General features: G+C 32.8%; 1 protein-coding gene across 1 annotated transcript in view; it reads left to right on the forward strand.

Moving 5' to 3' along the window:
• Positions 1-13,535, forward strand: part of LOC114330466 (angiotensin-converting enzyme-like) — a 537,413-nt gene that overhangs the window by 83,179 nt on the left and 440,699 nt on the right. The window contains exons 2-5 of the mRNA XM_050663676.1: positions 5,793-5,997; positions 6,355-6,610; positions 11,023-11,352; positions 11,533-11,630. Coding sequence (XP_050519633.1) covers positions 5,793-5,997; positions 6,355-6,610; positions 11,023-11,352; positions 11,533-11,630 — 889 coding nt within the window. The remainder of the gene's footprint in view (positions 1-5,792; positions 5,998-6,354; positions 6,611-11,022; positions 11,353-11,532; positions 11,631-13,535) is intronic.

A 13,535-nucleotide genomic window follows, 5' to 3' on the forward strand; every position in this document is an offset into this window, starting at 1 on the left:
GTTACAGATCGTATAGACACAACATAAATAAAGCAACCTGTGAAGCGGTAACGATTAATTTTATTTAAGTTGCTAATTAGGGTGTGATTTTCCCGATTTCTTTTTTGCCAAAACAAAAGGGACCAACTGTATTTTCATTTTGAGCGTAACTTGCTTAAATTTCATGCTAGGATCTTTTTTTAATAAAACATAAATAAAGCTTTTTAAACTCTTTAAAAAAGTTATAACGAGTTTTCTCCGAAATTTTCTTCATTTTTCGTTTATTTCACGTTGAAATATTCTATTTGGAATTTGGCGAATATGAACCTATTTTTCTTTAGCTTTAACTCTGCTTCTACTATGTTTAGAGACTTCATGCATACACCATTTTTTTACTTTATTACGGGCTATACTTTTGCTAAGAGTGTTTTTTTCGATAAAATACTTAGTTTTTGAATTATTTGCGTAAAAATGTGTCTAAAATCGTGTTTGTTTTGTTGAAAAATGAACATGTTCACTCGCAAATAATTCGAAAAGTATTGACTTGGTAAAAAACTCTATAGAACAAAAGTTGCCTAAAATTAGTCAGTTTATCGAATTCCGGACTTATTTTGGACGTATAATTTTCACCCCCAAAATGAGGTGAAACTCACCCCCAGGGCAAAAGCACATATCGGCACAATATCACTTTTTTTCTTTGATATGTTAGCTATGCGGATGGCAAATTTCATGTCAATCTAAGCGGTTCTTTAAGATTTACAGCAAAAACCGTCAAAGAATGTACTATTCGTGTTATCGTCAAATATGTTATTTTTATCTAAAAGGTAAAGATCTTTTTTTATTACTTACATATTTGTTTGGAAATAAACAACAAATTGCAAATGCACGCGTGCCGTTGTTGCAATGCGGGACGGCACGCGTCGAAGTATCCTAGTTCAATCAGAGAGAAGAGGATATGTGTCTACTGATGAAGGGCAAAAGAGCCCCGATACCGGTATAGACTCTTCCTGGACTCTCTGATTGAACTACATAGAATATAATACTGCTGCATTTTCGGGTTGCCATGAAATTAAAAATGTTTATACATTTTTAACCCGGCACCTGCCACGTGGGGTGCTACCAGCACCCCATAACATATTTTCATCAAATATTTGGTATTTCAAATTTGTTAACCGTCCTGTGCGTCATAGTAGCTTTCAATAATATTATATAGCATAGATCTGTTTGTGTTTGAAGTGGTTATTTAGTGTCATTCTGAAATTGTAGCTCTAAATTCGAATTGGGGTGTGATCATCTGGCAGTAAAATTTTTTTATGTTTTTGATAAACAGATTTACATTTTTTTATTGTAATAACTGATCTAAATTATTAGTATATTCTCTATACTCAACAAATTTTAATTTTCTTAGATATTTTACATCACTTCATTTATTATGGGTTGGTACTTGCTAATTTGCTTATAACACCTGTTTAATTTTATTTTTGAACTTTTACAATATATTAGTAGCTAATAAGTTAATAAAACATGTTTTTTTTATATTCTTGTGTAACTCAACACATTATTTTGTTTATAAGCAAGTAGATCACAGAAAATTTTTAAGGGGTGCTGTGAGCACCCCACGTGGCAGTTGATGCCTTGCAAAGCCACGTGGCAGGTGCCGGGTTAATGTTTAATTTATTTACTTTTTTTGGAGTACGTAGGAAACCTTCTCGTTGGAGCTTTACTACGCTGAGCAGATGGGACGTGAATTACAAATGTTAAAATTCCCTCATCTTCTGATCATCTTGGCACCCGCATGGCTTATAATTTTTAAAAGCCTTGGAGCTTGTTACTTATACTTACAAGAAAAAACAGTTTGTTAAGTTAATAGACGAGAACAACAAACTTATTGTAGATAAAGGAGAACAGTTACATACTTGGGCAATTTACATAAAAGATTTGTTTACGGATTATCGTCATATTTCTACGAACACTCTTGATCTGAATGGACCAAAAATATTGAAGAGTGAGGTGATAAAAGCTATAGATCAAACCAAAGGTGGGAAAGCAACAGGATGCGATGAAATACCAGTCGAATTTTTAAAAGTTTTTAACGAGAACAACATGAATGTAGTATTGGAACTGTGTAATAAGATATACGATACTGGTCAAATTCCATCGGACTGGTTGAAATCTATATTTGTGCCCCTTCCCAAGAAATCCAATTCTAAGACGTGTAGCCAATATCGCCTTATAAGTTTAATGAGTCACAACCCTTAAAGTATTCTTGCGTATTATCCATTCCAGAATACGAGCAAAATTAGAACACAGCATAAATAAAACACAGTTCGGTTTTAGATGCGGTTTTGGAACTCGCGAGCCCCTATTTGCAATACAAGTCTTGATTCAAAAATGCCTGGATCAACAGAAAGATGTTTACGCCTGTTTTATCGATTATGAGAAAGCATTCGATACTACCAAGCATGACAAACTCATAGAACTATTACATCTTTCAGGACATCACTAAGGACATCCAGATTATAAAAAATCTATATTGGAATCACACAGCCCACATAAAGAATGGACATATCGATACCTTTTTGGCATAGTAACGTAAGTCACCAAAAACGTTTTTGTAGAAAAACCATGTTTTTAATTCAACCTGGTTAAGCTTATTTAAATTATACAAAATTTACCAGGGTGTTTTTTGAGGTCTACAGTTTAATAAAGAAAAATATTTTTTAAAGTTTTTGTATAGTTTTAGCGGTTAATTGATACTTAAGTTATTTTACGGGTTCTAAAATCTTGAGTCTTGATAAAAAATGTAACGTAAGCACACACATACGTTACTTTAGCGGGAAATTGTAGCACTCAAAGTAATTTGGAAAGAATTACAAACAATCGTTTATTATAAGAAACACAAAATAACGTTACAACAATTAATTAAGTAAAAAAGGTAAAATATTTGACACGGAAAAAACTAAAATTTAGTTATATATCATTGTTTACATATATTGAGTATTTTTAGAGTTATTATCAAAAGAAAATAAAACTTACGATTATTTTAAAAAATCTGATTTTTTTAAATTTCAGTTTTTATTTTCAAAAATATGCATTCTAAACCGGTTAAACTTGTTGGAATAATTACTTATACTAATATAAAGAAATTCTTGTAAGGATTACTATACATGTTTAATTTTTGTGAAAATGGGATATGTTTTATTTTTCACTTTTTCCTAAAAAATTCGAAAGAGTTCTCTTATTTTCATCATAACTTGCTTAATTTTGAAGCTATTAACTTCTTCTCCAGCTCATTTGATAGATATTCTGAAGTACCTTGACAAGTGCTTAACAGGTATATTCGATAAAGTGCATCGTTTTCTCGTTATTTAAGCTTGAATACTTAGATTTGAGTATTCGTCGAAAATAATATACACTCAATTACCCATCACTCACTTTGAATTAACATTAGTTTAGTTCTTTAAGTAAGGGGTGTATTTATTTTTTTTATTATCTTGATTTCGTCAATATTAACGATTGATAATTTCGTCAATAATAACTATTTTGTAAAAGCTTATAGTTTTTGAGTTATACGTGAAAAATAACTTTAAAACGGGCATTTTTTTATGAAAAAATAAAATATTTGATATTTAATAACTCAAAAAGCAAATTTATTTTAATAACGTTATATATCAAATTTGGCTTAGAATTTGTCCCTCTATCGACTTATGGTATTGTTTTTAATAAAATAATTTTCACCCCCGAGAAGGGGTCCACCCCCAGGATAAAAGCGCAAGTTTGCATCCTGTCACCTTTATTCCGTGAGGTATTTTCTAATTACTCACCAATTTTCATGAAAATCGATGAAGGTTTAACGAAATCGAAGGTTAAAACCTTCAGTGACTGCACTATTCTATGCAAATCAGAATAGAAACATGCAAGCAATCTTTCTTTATTTCTAACCGTTTTCTTGATACAAGAGTTGAAATTGATAATTTTACAATTTTTAACTTATTTTTTCACAAACATTTTACATTTTCATATCAAAATTTACAAAGATTTTTTAACAAACAATTCAACCAAGTTTTTTCTCAGGCTATGTCAAAATAATTTGTAATAAATAAACAAAATTAAATATGAAAAGGAGTTTTACAGGTTCATAATGTTAGTTAAGGTTTTCGAGTTTTTTGAAATATAACTACAAAAACATGTTTTTCGTTATAACTCACCTAAAATCAATCATTTAGTTGATTGTAGCATAAATCTGTCACTGTCGTAAGCCAAACACTGACTGCGAAAATCTGACGTAAGTAACAGAAACCGACCGGTACTTACGTTATTATGGCGGTAAACGACGTTTGCTTACGTTATTATTATGGAAATAGTGCTAAAGTTACGTTTCTTTTGCGGGTATGATTAAAAAAATTCTGGACATACGTTTTTAAAATAGTTTAAAAAAAAGGTTTAAAGTAATTCTAGGCTTACTACACTTTGACAGTACCTTCTAAACACTAATAGCGTTAGTTTAATGGAAAAACATGATTTTCGCCAAAAATGTCACTTACGTTACTTTGCCAAAAATGTATCGATATGGTGAGTGAAAACATAACCATTTCTAGAGGGGTTAGACAGGGCTGTATTCTTTCGCAACTGCTTTTCAACCTGTACACGGAACAAATATTTCTAGAGGCACTGGAAGAGTACAATGAGGGCATCAAGATTAATGGCGTACCATTTTCAATATCGTCATTTTCGATATGCAGATGATACTGTTATACTGGCCGATAACATCGAAGATTTACAGATGATGCTAAATAGAGTAAATACAACTGGCAACCGATTTGGACTGAAGATCAATAGAAAGAAAACTAAATGTATGGTGATCAGTAGAAGAACATTCAACATATCGACCTGAATATTGAAGCCGAACGTATTGAAAGAGTACACCGATTTAAATATCTGGGATATACAGTAAATGATAAGTGGGACCCAGACGTAGAGATTAGGATCCGAATTGAAATAGCAAGATCCAAATTCATAAAAATGAGAAAGCTCTTAAGCAACCGCAACCTAAGCGTTAACCTCCGATGGCGCGCCACGAAATGCTACGTACTCTCTACGCTACTTTACGGAGTAGAAGAGTGGACGTTAACAGCAGCAACTATAAAGAAGTTAGCGGCTCTAGAAATGTGGCTGTATCGACGCATACTGAGAATACCTTGGACAGACAGAGTGACCAACACAGAGGTATTGAGACGAATTGGCAAAGAGGTGGAATTGTTAACAACTGTTAAAAGTAGGAAAGCGTCATACCTGGGCCACGTGTTCCGTAATGATAAGTACAGTCTGCTACAGCTTATCGTCGAAGGCAAGATTGAAGGTAGAAGAGGTTTGGGCAGAAAGAAGAAATCCTGGCTGAGAAACTTGAGAGAATGGTTTCAAATACCAGAAGCTGCGAACATAATACATGCGGCTCAAAACAGAGAAACCGATCGTTTGATGGTCGCCAACCTTCGATAGAAGACGGCACATGAAGAATAAGAAGGAGGTTATTATCAGAGAAGTTGGTACCAGATGGATGACGTCACTAGTATGAAATATATATCAAAAAATTGTAATTTAAAAATAAAAATCGACCTGTTTCGGCATTTCCTTAAAATCTAATAACTACTGCCAAATATCGAGGTGGACTGTTTTTTTTTGGCCCACCTTTTATATTCGCGTCATTTATAGTAATGGCTATATTTATTAATAATAATTTTTTCTTTCTCTTTAGAAACTATATAAATGCTGAGTTAATGCAGAAAATCCTGACAATCTTTTTTTTGTTTCAGAGTAACCATGGTGGCTGTGATAGCCATAATTCTGTATTTTGTTCTTGCCGCCAGTGGCAAGGATCCAAATATAGAAGAAGAAGAAGCAACTGCTTATAATTTTATAAGAGTGACTAATAAAAAGAATGAGGAAAATCTCAATAAGGCAACGATAGCTGAATGGAATTATGCTTCTAACATTACCGATTATAATCTTGAAATTAGTGTAAGTCTAAGTAACGTCTTAATGTTATTTTTAATTAATTTATCTAATAGATCTAGTATATCATGCTAATTTTCTACTTTTTTGAACTATTTGGATTTTTTCTTATAAAATCTAGGTTTTTTCCATCTATAAATAGTAGGTTTGTTCTAGCATCAGTTTCAAACGGTTTGAAACCATCAGCGAATAGTCGACCAGCGCGAGTAGAAAGGATAGCACTGGTGACTGTAATATATTCTCTCACTGACCAACTGTTTGCTGACGGTTTCTGACTATTTTGACTCTTTGCTAGAACAAACCTAATATCTTTTTGTATATATGTAATAACCAAATTTTTAGTATATTCCACTGTTTTTTTAGTTAAATGTATCTGCGGAAGTCGCCCAACAAGATAAAGAAACCTGGGAGCAAGTGAAGCAGTTCGATTGGAAACGCTTCTCTTCTACTGATCTGAGGAGGCAGTTTAAGTCTTACTCAGTTATTGGAAGCGCAGCCTTACCAGAAGCAGAATTTAAGGCTTTGAAGAAACATATTAGCGACATGGAATCTGTGTACGCCAAGGCAAAAATTTGTGATTATAATAACAAAACCAACTGTGATCTAGCTTTAGAACCTGGTAAGAATTAGTTATTCTGAAATTTCTCTACCAATATCTTTTTCTTCTGCTAGTGCCGACTCCACTAATGAAGGTTATAGGACCCCTTTTCCTTCGATAATACCCTTCATAACCAGTTGCAACCACTCGTACTTATCATTTCTAATTATGTTCCCCAAATATGCTGTCTCGCCTTTTAATGGTGGTCAAAATTTGGTTTGATCACACTGAAAAAAGATCGGAATTGCAAAGAAAAATATTTTCCCAATAACTGTTATAAAAATTAGTGTACTGCTTTGAAATTTTTGTCAAATGAGGGTTCTTTGGTGCTTAATATGTGACAAAAATTTCAAAGCGATTCATTCAAGTGTTTAAATTTTATTGACATTTTTTATCCCAGAGAGCATTTTTTTTGCAATAACGTAAGTCAGAAAAAAATGACCTTAGAACTATTCCACAGGTGTCAAATGAAAGAGCATGAGCTACATTTTCAACATGGTTTCAAAAAGTAAATAAAAATGCATTTATTAGTAATAAATAATTATGCAATTCCAAAAAAAATTAACTTTTTTACCATGTTTTAAGTGCACAACTACCAAGTAATGTCATCTATATCATAATTGATAAAAAAATGTAATAAATATGTATAATTTCTTATATAGGGTGTCCCAAAAGTAGTGGAACGGTCGAATATTTCGCGAACTAAACATCGGATCGAAAAACTGAAAAATTCGTGTTCAATCATTTTCAAAAATCTATCCAATGACACCAAACACCAACCCCCACTACACCCCCTGGAGGTGGGGTGGGGGCTAACTTTAAAATCTCAAATAGAAACCCCTAGTTTTTCTTGCAGATTTGGATTCGTTACGTAAAAGTAAGCAACTTTTATTCAAGACATTTTTTCGAACCGTGGATAGATGGCGCTATAATTGGGAAAAACGATTTATCCTGATACCATATGTAAATTATAGAAATGGTCTAATATCTCGAGAAATACACTTCTAAATAAGAAACCAAAAAACAGGTTTTTAATATTTTTCGAAAACCTATCGATAAACACCAAAAATGACCCTCTAACCCACCCCTTGGAGACGGGGTGGGGGGTAAATTTAAAATCTTACATAGCAACCCCCACTTTTTATTGCGGATTCGAATTCGTCATGAAAAATTAAGCAACATTTATTTGAAACATTTTTTAAAATTGCTGATAGATGGCGCTAATAAATCGTAATTTTCCAATTAAAGCGCCATCTATCAACAATTCTAAAAAATGTCTCGAATAAATGTTACTTAATTTTTCATGACGAATCCGAATCTCTAATAAAAAGTCGGGGTTGCTATTTAAGATTTTAAAGTTACCCCCCACCCCACCTTCAGGGGGTGGGTTGGAGGGTCATGTTTAGTGTTATTCGATAGGTTTTTGAAAAGTATTAAAAACCTTTTTTTTGGTTTCTCATTTGGAAGTGTATTTCTCGAGATATTAGACCGTTTCTATAATTTACCTATGGTATCAGGATAAATCGTTTTTCTCAATTATAGCGCCATCTATCCACAGTTCGAAAAAATGTCTTGAATAAAAGTTGCTTACTTTTACGTAACGAATCCAAATCTGCAAGAAAAACTAGGGGTTTCCATTTGAGATTTTAAAGTTACCCTCTACCCCACCTCCAGGGGGTGTAGTGGGGTTGGTGTTTGGTGTCATTGGATAGATTTTTGAAAATGATTGAACACGTATTTTTCAGTTTTTCGATCCGATGTTTAGTTCGCGAAATATTCGACCGTTCCACTACTTTTGGGACACCCTGTATAACAAAATAAAAAGTTTATAAGGAAAGATTTACGATACTTTTGCATAATTATTTATTACTAGTAAATTAATTTTTTATTCACTTTTTTAAACCAAGTTGAAAATATAGATCATGCTCTTCCATTTTACACCTATGGAATGGTTCTAACGTCATTTTCTTCTGACTTATGTTATTGAAAAAAATGCTCTCTGTGAAAAACAATTTGAATAAAATTTAAACAATGGAATGAATCGCTTTGAAATTTTTATCACATATTAAGCACCAAACAACCCCTGTTTGACAAAAATTTCAAAGCTGTACACTGATTGTTACAACAGTTATTGCGAAAATATTTTTTTTTGCAATTCCGACCTTTTTTCGCAATTATACTAACAATAAATGAGTATATCAAACTTTGTAATACATACGTCATTTTAAAGCTTTTTCCATAATCTCGAAGATATTTGTACTAAAAAAACCATACGTTTCTTTGTTTTCCATTGATTTGAAAAAAAAAATGAAAAATACCATTTTTTGACACTTAATTGTTTATAAATAAAAATGGCCGCCAGATCCTACGCAGGAAATAGTTACAATTTGCTCTTATAGGTATTACCTGTCGAAAAAACGCTTCAGTACCCTGGCTGCTCGAGTGTCATGGAAAAAACCTTATTACCCTGGACTAGTATGGTATTTTCAAAATTCTCCTAAAAAGCCACATCTCAAAAGCTTCTAGCTTTCTCAATAAGTTAACATTAACAGTTCAGTATTCGACCCCATAAAAAAGAAGAGAGTGGATATAACATTTTACCATCCGATATCGGATTTGCAGAGTGGAGTCTTTGGTTACTTAGAAATTTCCTTATCCTCAAAAAGGCAGCACTTATTGCTCTATTCTTTATCGAATTTCTGATTTTGGATTTAGATCTTCCGTAATCCAGACTCCTAAAATATTTCATTTTGTCCACTGGTTCAATATCTTCATTTTTTATCTGAATCTTTTTTAATGACTTTGCCCTTCTTACAGCTAATATTAATAATATAGTATGGCATTTTTGCCGGGGAGATAGTTTCGGATTGTTCCGGCGCCATTTATATCTTTAACCCTGTTTCAAGTAACCAGTGTCGATGTACACACTAACCCAGGGGGACCGACGGCTTAACGTACTCTCCGAGGCACGGTTCTTATAGCTAACCATGGTATTTGTTTTCTTTATGTTTATTTCTTTACAAGAATAAAAAATCGCTAAACGCCGTAAAAATGAGTGGCGCATACAATATTCCAGCTACAAAAAAGCTGATATGAAAATTCATCAGCTCTTTCATTGCCATATATTCCCCAAAGGTCTGGAACCCATACAAGTGTAACACTGTTATGTTCAGTCAGATAAGAACTTCCTCGCCAGGCTACTCCTTCGTGGAGTTCTGGTAAGCCATATTAGCAAGAGGTAGAAGATGGCAGTATTTAGTGATTAGTAGAGGATTCCTTATTGTTTTAAATCCATTTATATATTTTTATGTTTTATGAGCCTTTTCTTTTTCTTCAATTTCCATCTTCTATCAAAGGTTGGGAATCATCATGATTACGTGGACCCTGTTGATCGCCCCTCTAAATTGTTCTGTAATACTGCATTCAAACCATTCCCTCAAGTTTTTAAGACAGGATATTCTTCATTTTTCCAACATTTCGATTTCTTCAAATTTTGCTTTGCATAATAAGTTATAATAAGGATATAAAGTTACAAAAAGCTATTTGAGAATTCGTATCAGCTGTAATGCAACTCCCTCTTTATATTTGGAGTAAGGATATAAGTCTGGTGTATATCATTTACTTCAGTATTTTTTTTAAATACAGTTTACCACGTAAAATTTTGTTGTTCTGAAGCTATCTTCTTGTGGCATTTTTATAATAAACTATTTTCAATGGAAAATAAGCCACAATTTTACCAAAAAAATGATTTTTTTAACGTTTCGACGCTAATAAAAAACAAAATGTTTTTTGAGTTGAGGTTGATTTCATGTAATCGAATGAACCATCTTTTAGTAAAGTCGTCCCAGGAACGCAACTCATCAATATTGGCAATATTGGTATAATATATGTCTGAATTGCCGATATGAATGAGTCAGATTAAATAAATTATTATTAGAAGAATTTTTTGCTAAACAACAACATTTTTGTTTAATCTAGTATTATTTTGTATTTTGTAACGACACCCGACTTGGACGTCGAAACGTTAATAAAATCATTTCTTTGGTAAAATTGTGGCTTATTTCCCATTGAAAATAGTTGATTGTAAAATTTTGGGACCAAATAAGGATTTTATGATCGGCATTCGGAATCTGGGGCATGGGAGATTTTCCTGAGATCACTTCTTTCTTTTTTACTTTCAGAGTCTTTTCCAATTTGTTTTATCCTTGTTTTGGTTCTGGAAATAACTATTTTCAAACGTAAATACTGGCAATAAAAAAAATCAACAAACTGACAATATCAGCAATAAATATCAACAGCCATTTTATAATATTAAATACTTTTTTCACTCTATACATACTATTTTCTGATTTCCCTTGACTAAACTCCCTAATAATTAAAAATATTTTTCTACGTTTTATTTATTTTTAAAGCTTATAACATATTTGTTTTAGAATTGACAGCTATTTTGGCAAACTCGAGAGATGAAAAGGAACTAAAACACGTATGGGTAGAATGGAGAAAGGCCCTTAGCAAGTGCAAAGCAGATTATATTCCCTACGTGACCCTATCTAACCAGGCAGCTAAATTAAACAACTTTACTGATAATGCAGAACTGTGGCTCTTAAACTACGAAGACGATACTTTCAAAGACCAAGTACAAGCTTTATGGGAGCAAGTGAAGCCTTTATACCTAGAACTTCACGCCTATGTGAGGTTCAAGCTAAGACAAAAATACGGAGATGTTGTCCCGGAGAAAGGACCTATTCCTGCTCATTTGTTAGGTAAAATGTCTTCATAATCATTAAAAATTTAAAGTCGTACATAAAATGTAGTGTTTTGCTACACTCCTGTACATATTTAATTCATTTTTTATTGATCACACTGAAAATTTTTATTTTGTTATTAAAAATAAGCTTTTAATGAATTGTTTTGTAGTTTGATATTGCTTTTTTAATTTTTAGGAAATATGTGGGCACAAACATGGAACAATATTGCAAGCTTCACATTACCATATCCAGATGTTGTTGATTATGATATAACTGCAGAAATGTTGAAACAGGTATAGTACAAACGGAATTAGGTCAGAATATGCAGACCTTATTTAAGTTTTTAATCCCTGAGTCATACTACCGATAACCGCAATAAATGAAAATTAAAGGACGGAATTATAAACTCACAATAACTATTATCGATCGATTATAGACTATATTATAATAAAACAATACAGGATGCAAAGAAATAAAAAGTCAAGAAAAATGGTACGCTGAAGTCTGCGAAACAGCAACCAGGGAAAAAATCTAGCTCAAAAGAAATAGCTGAAAACAGGTAGGGAAGGAAATTTGGAAGAGTACAGGAGAAAAAAGAAAGACTCAGACAAATGCTGTACAAACAAAATAAAGATGTGGATTGATGAAGTTAATGAAGAGTGGGAAGTATAAATAGCAAGAATAATGTAAAGTTTTATATATATAAAATCACAAAACAAGAAGAAATCAACAGTTATGATTGATGCCAAAATATGGGAGAAATACTACGAAGAGTTATTTAAGGCGAGAGAAAGTTATCTCGAATATACAGAAGAAACATACCTTGATGATGAAATCGAAATCGAAAAACCGTCATATGAGGACTTTTTACGTGTGATAAGAAACCTAAAACAAAAGAAAGCAGCAGGCCCAGATGAAATCTCAAACGAGCTTATAAAACGAGGCGGAGAAGAACTACAGCGGAAAACATACGACCTAATAATAAGGATCTGGGAAGAAGAAAGAATGCCCGAAGAATGGAAAACTGGATGGATATTTCCGATTCTAAAGAAAGGGGACATCACAATATGCCTCAACTATAGAGGAGTAACACTGTTAAACAGCTGCTACAAAATATTGACATCATTAATCGGACAAAGACTCTCAAATACATTGAAACTAAAATAGAAGACTATCAGCACGGATTTAGTAAGGGAAGGTCAACAATAGACGCAGTACACATAGTCACAAAGTCAATTGAGAAATTTTACGAATATGATATCGACTTACACATCCTTTTCATAGATTTCAAGCAAGCCTTTGACTGCATAACAAGACCCTTTCGAATAAAAGACATGAAAAACCTAGAAATACCAATGAAACTAATAAAGCTTACGAAAATGACAATGGAAGGATCGACTGCAGCAATAATAACAGATAACAGAATCACCAAAAATATAGAAATAGCAAGTGAAGTACGACAAGGCGACTCTCTTCTCTATCAACATTATTATTTAATGTCGCCATAAAAGGAACAATAAGAGATAAGAGCTACAGAAATAAAAAGTACAACTATAACATCGAAGTCGTAACTTGTGGCGTATGCTGACGACATAGCATTAATTAGTAGAAACCTAAACACTTAAAGGAAGAATTTACGAAGTTATGTAAGGAAGCACCCAAAAGAGGCTTAGAAATATATCAAAACAAAACAAAATACCTACTATGCTCGAGAAAAAATCCAATTAATATGACAGGTTTAAATATTGGTGAATATAAGTTTGAAAAGGTAGAACACTTTAGATATCTTGGGGTCTCAGTTAATGGAACTAATGATAGAAGCATCGTAATTAATGAAAGAATTCAGGCAGGAAACAGAACCTACTGGAAATACAACAACTTACTCAGAATACTAAACTTAAAATTTACAGAACAGCAATTAGACCGGTAACCACATATTATGGTGTTGAAGTAATGTGTCTGACATAGAAAGAGGAAGAAAGATTGAGGAACCTAGAGAGAAAAAAAATCTGAGGATAGCAGGTCGACTAAACTTAGGTAATAATGAATTTAGAAAACTTATGAACCACGATGTAAAAGAACTTCTGAAAGGAGAAGACATCGTCAGATTTATCAAGGCACACAGTCTCAGATGGATGTTATCAAGAAAATTACCAAATGGAAACCGGTATCAGGCAGACCACGAGAAAGACCCAAAT

This window comes from Diabrotica virgifera, chromosome 1 (genome assembly GCF_917563875.1).
Source record: "Diabrotica virgifera virgifera chromosome 1, PGI_DIABVI_V3a".
Lineage (NCBI taxonomy): Eukaryota > Metazoa > Arthropoda > Insecta > Coleoptera > Chrysomelidae > Diabrotica > Diabrotica virgifera.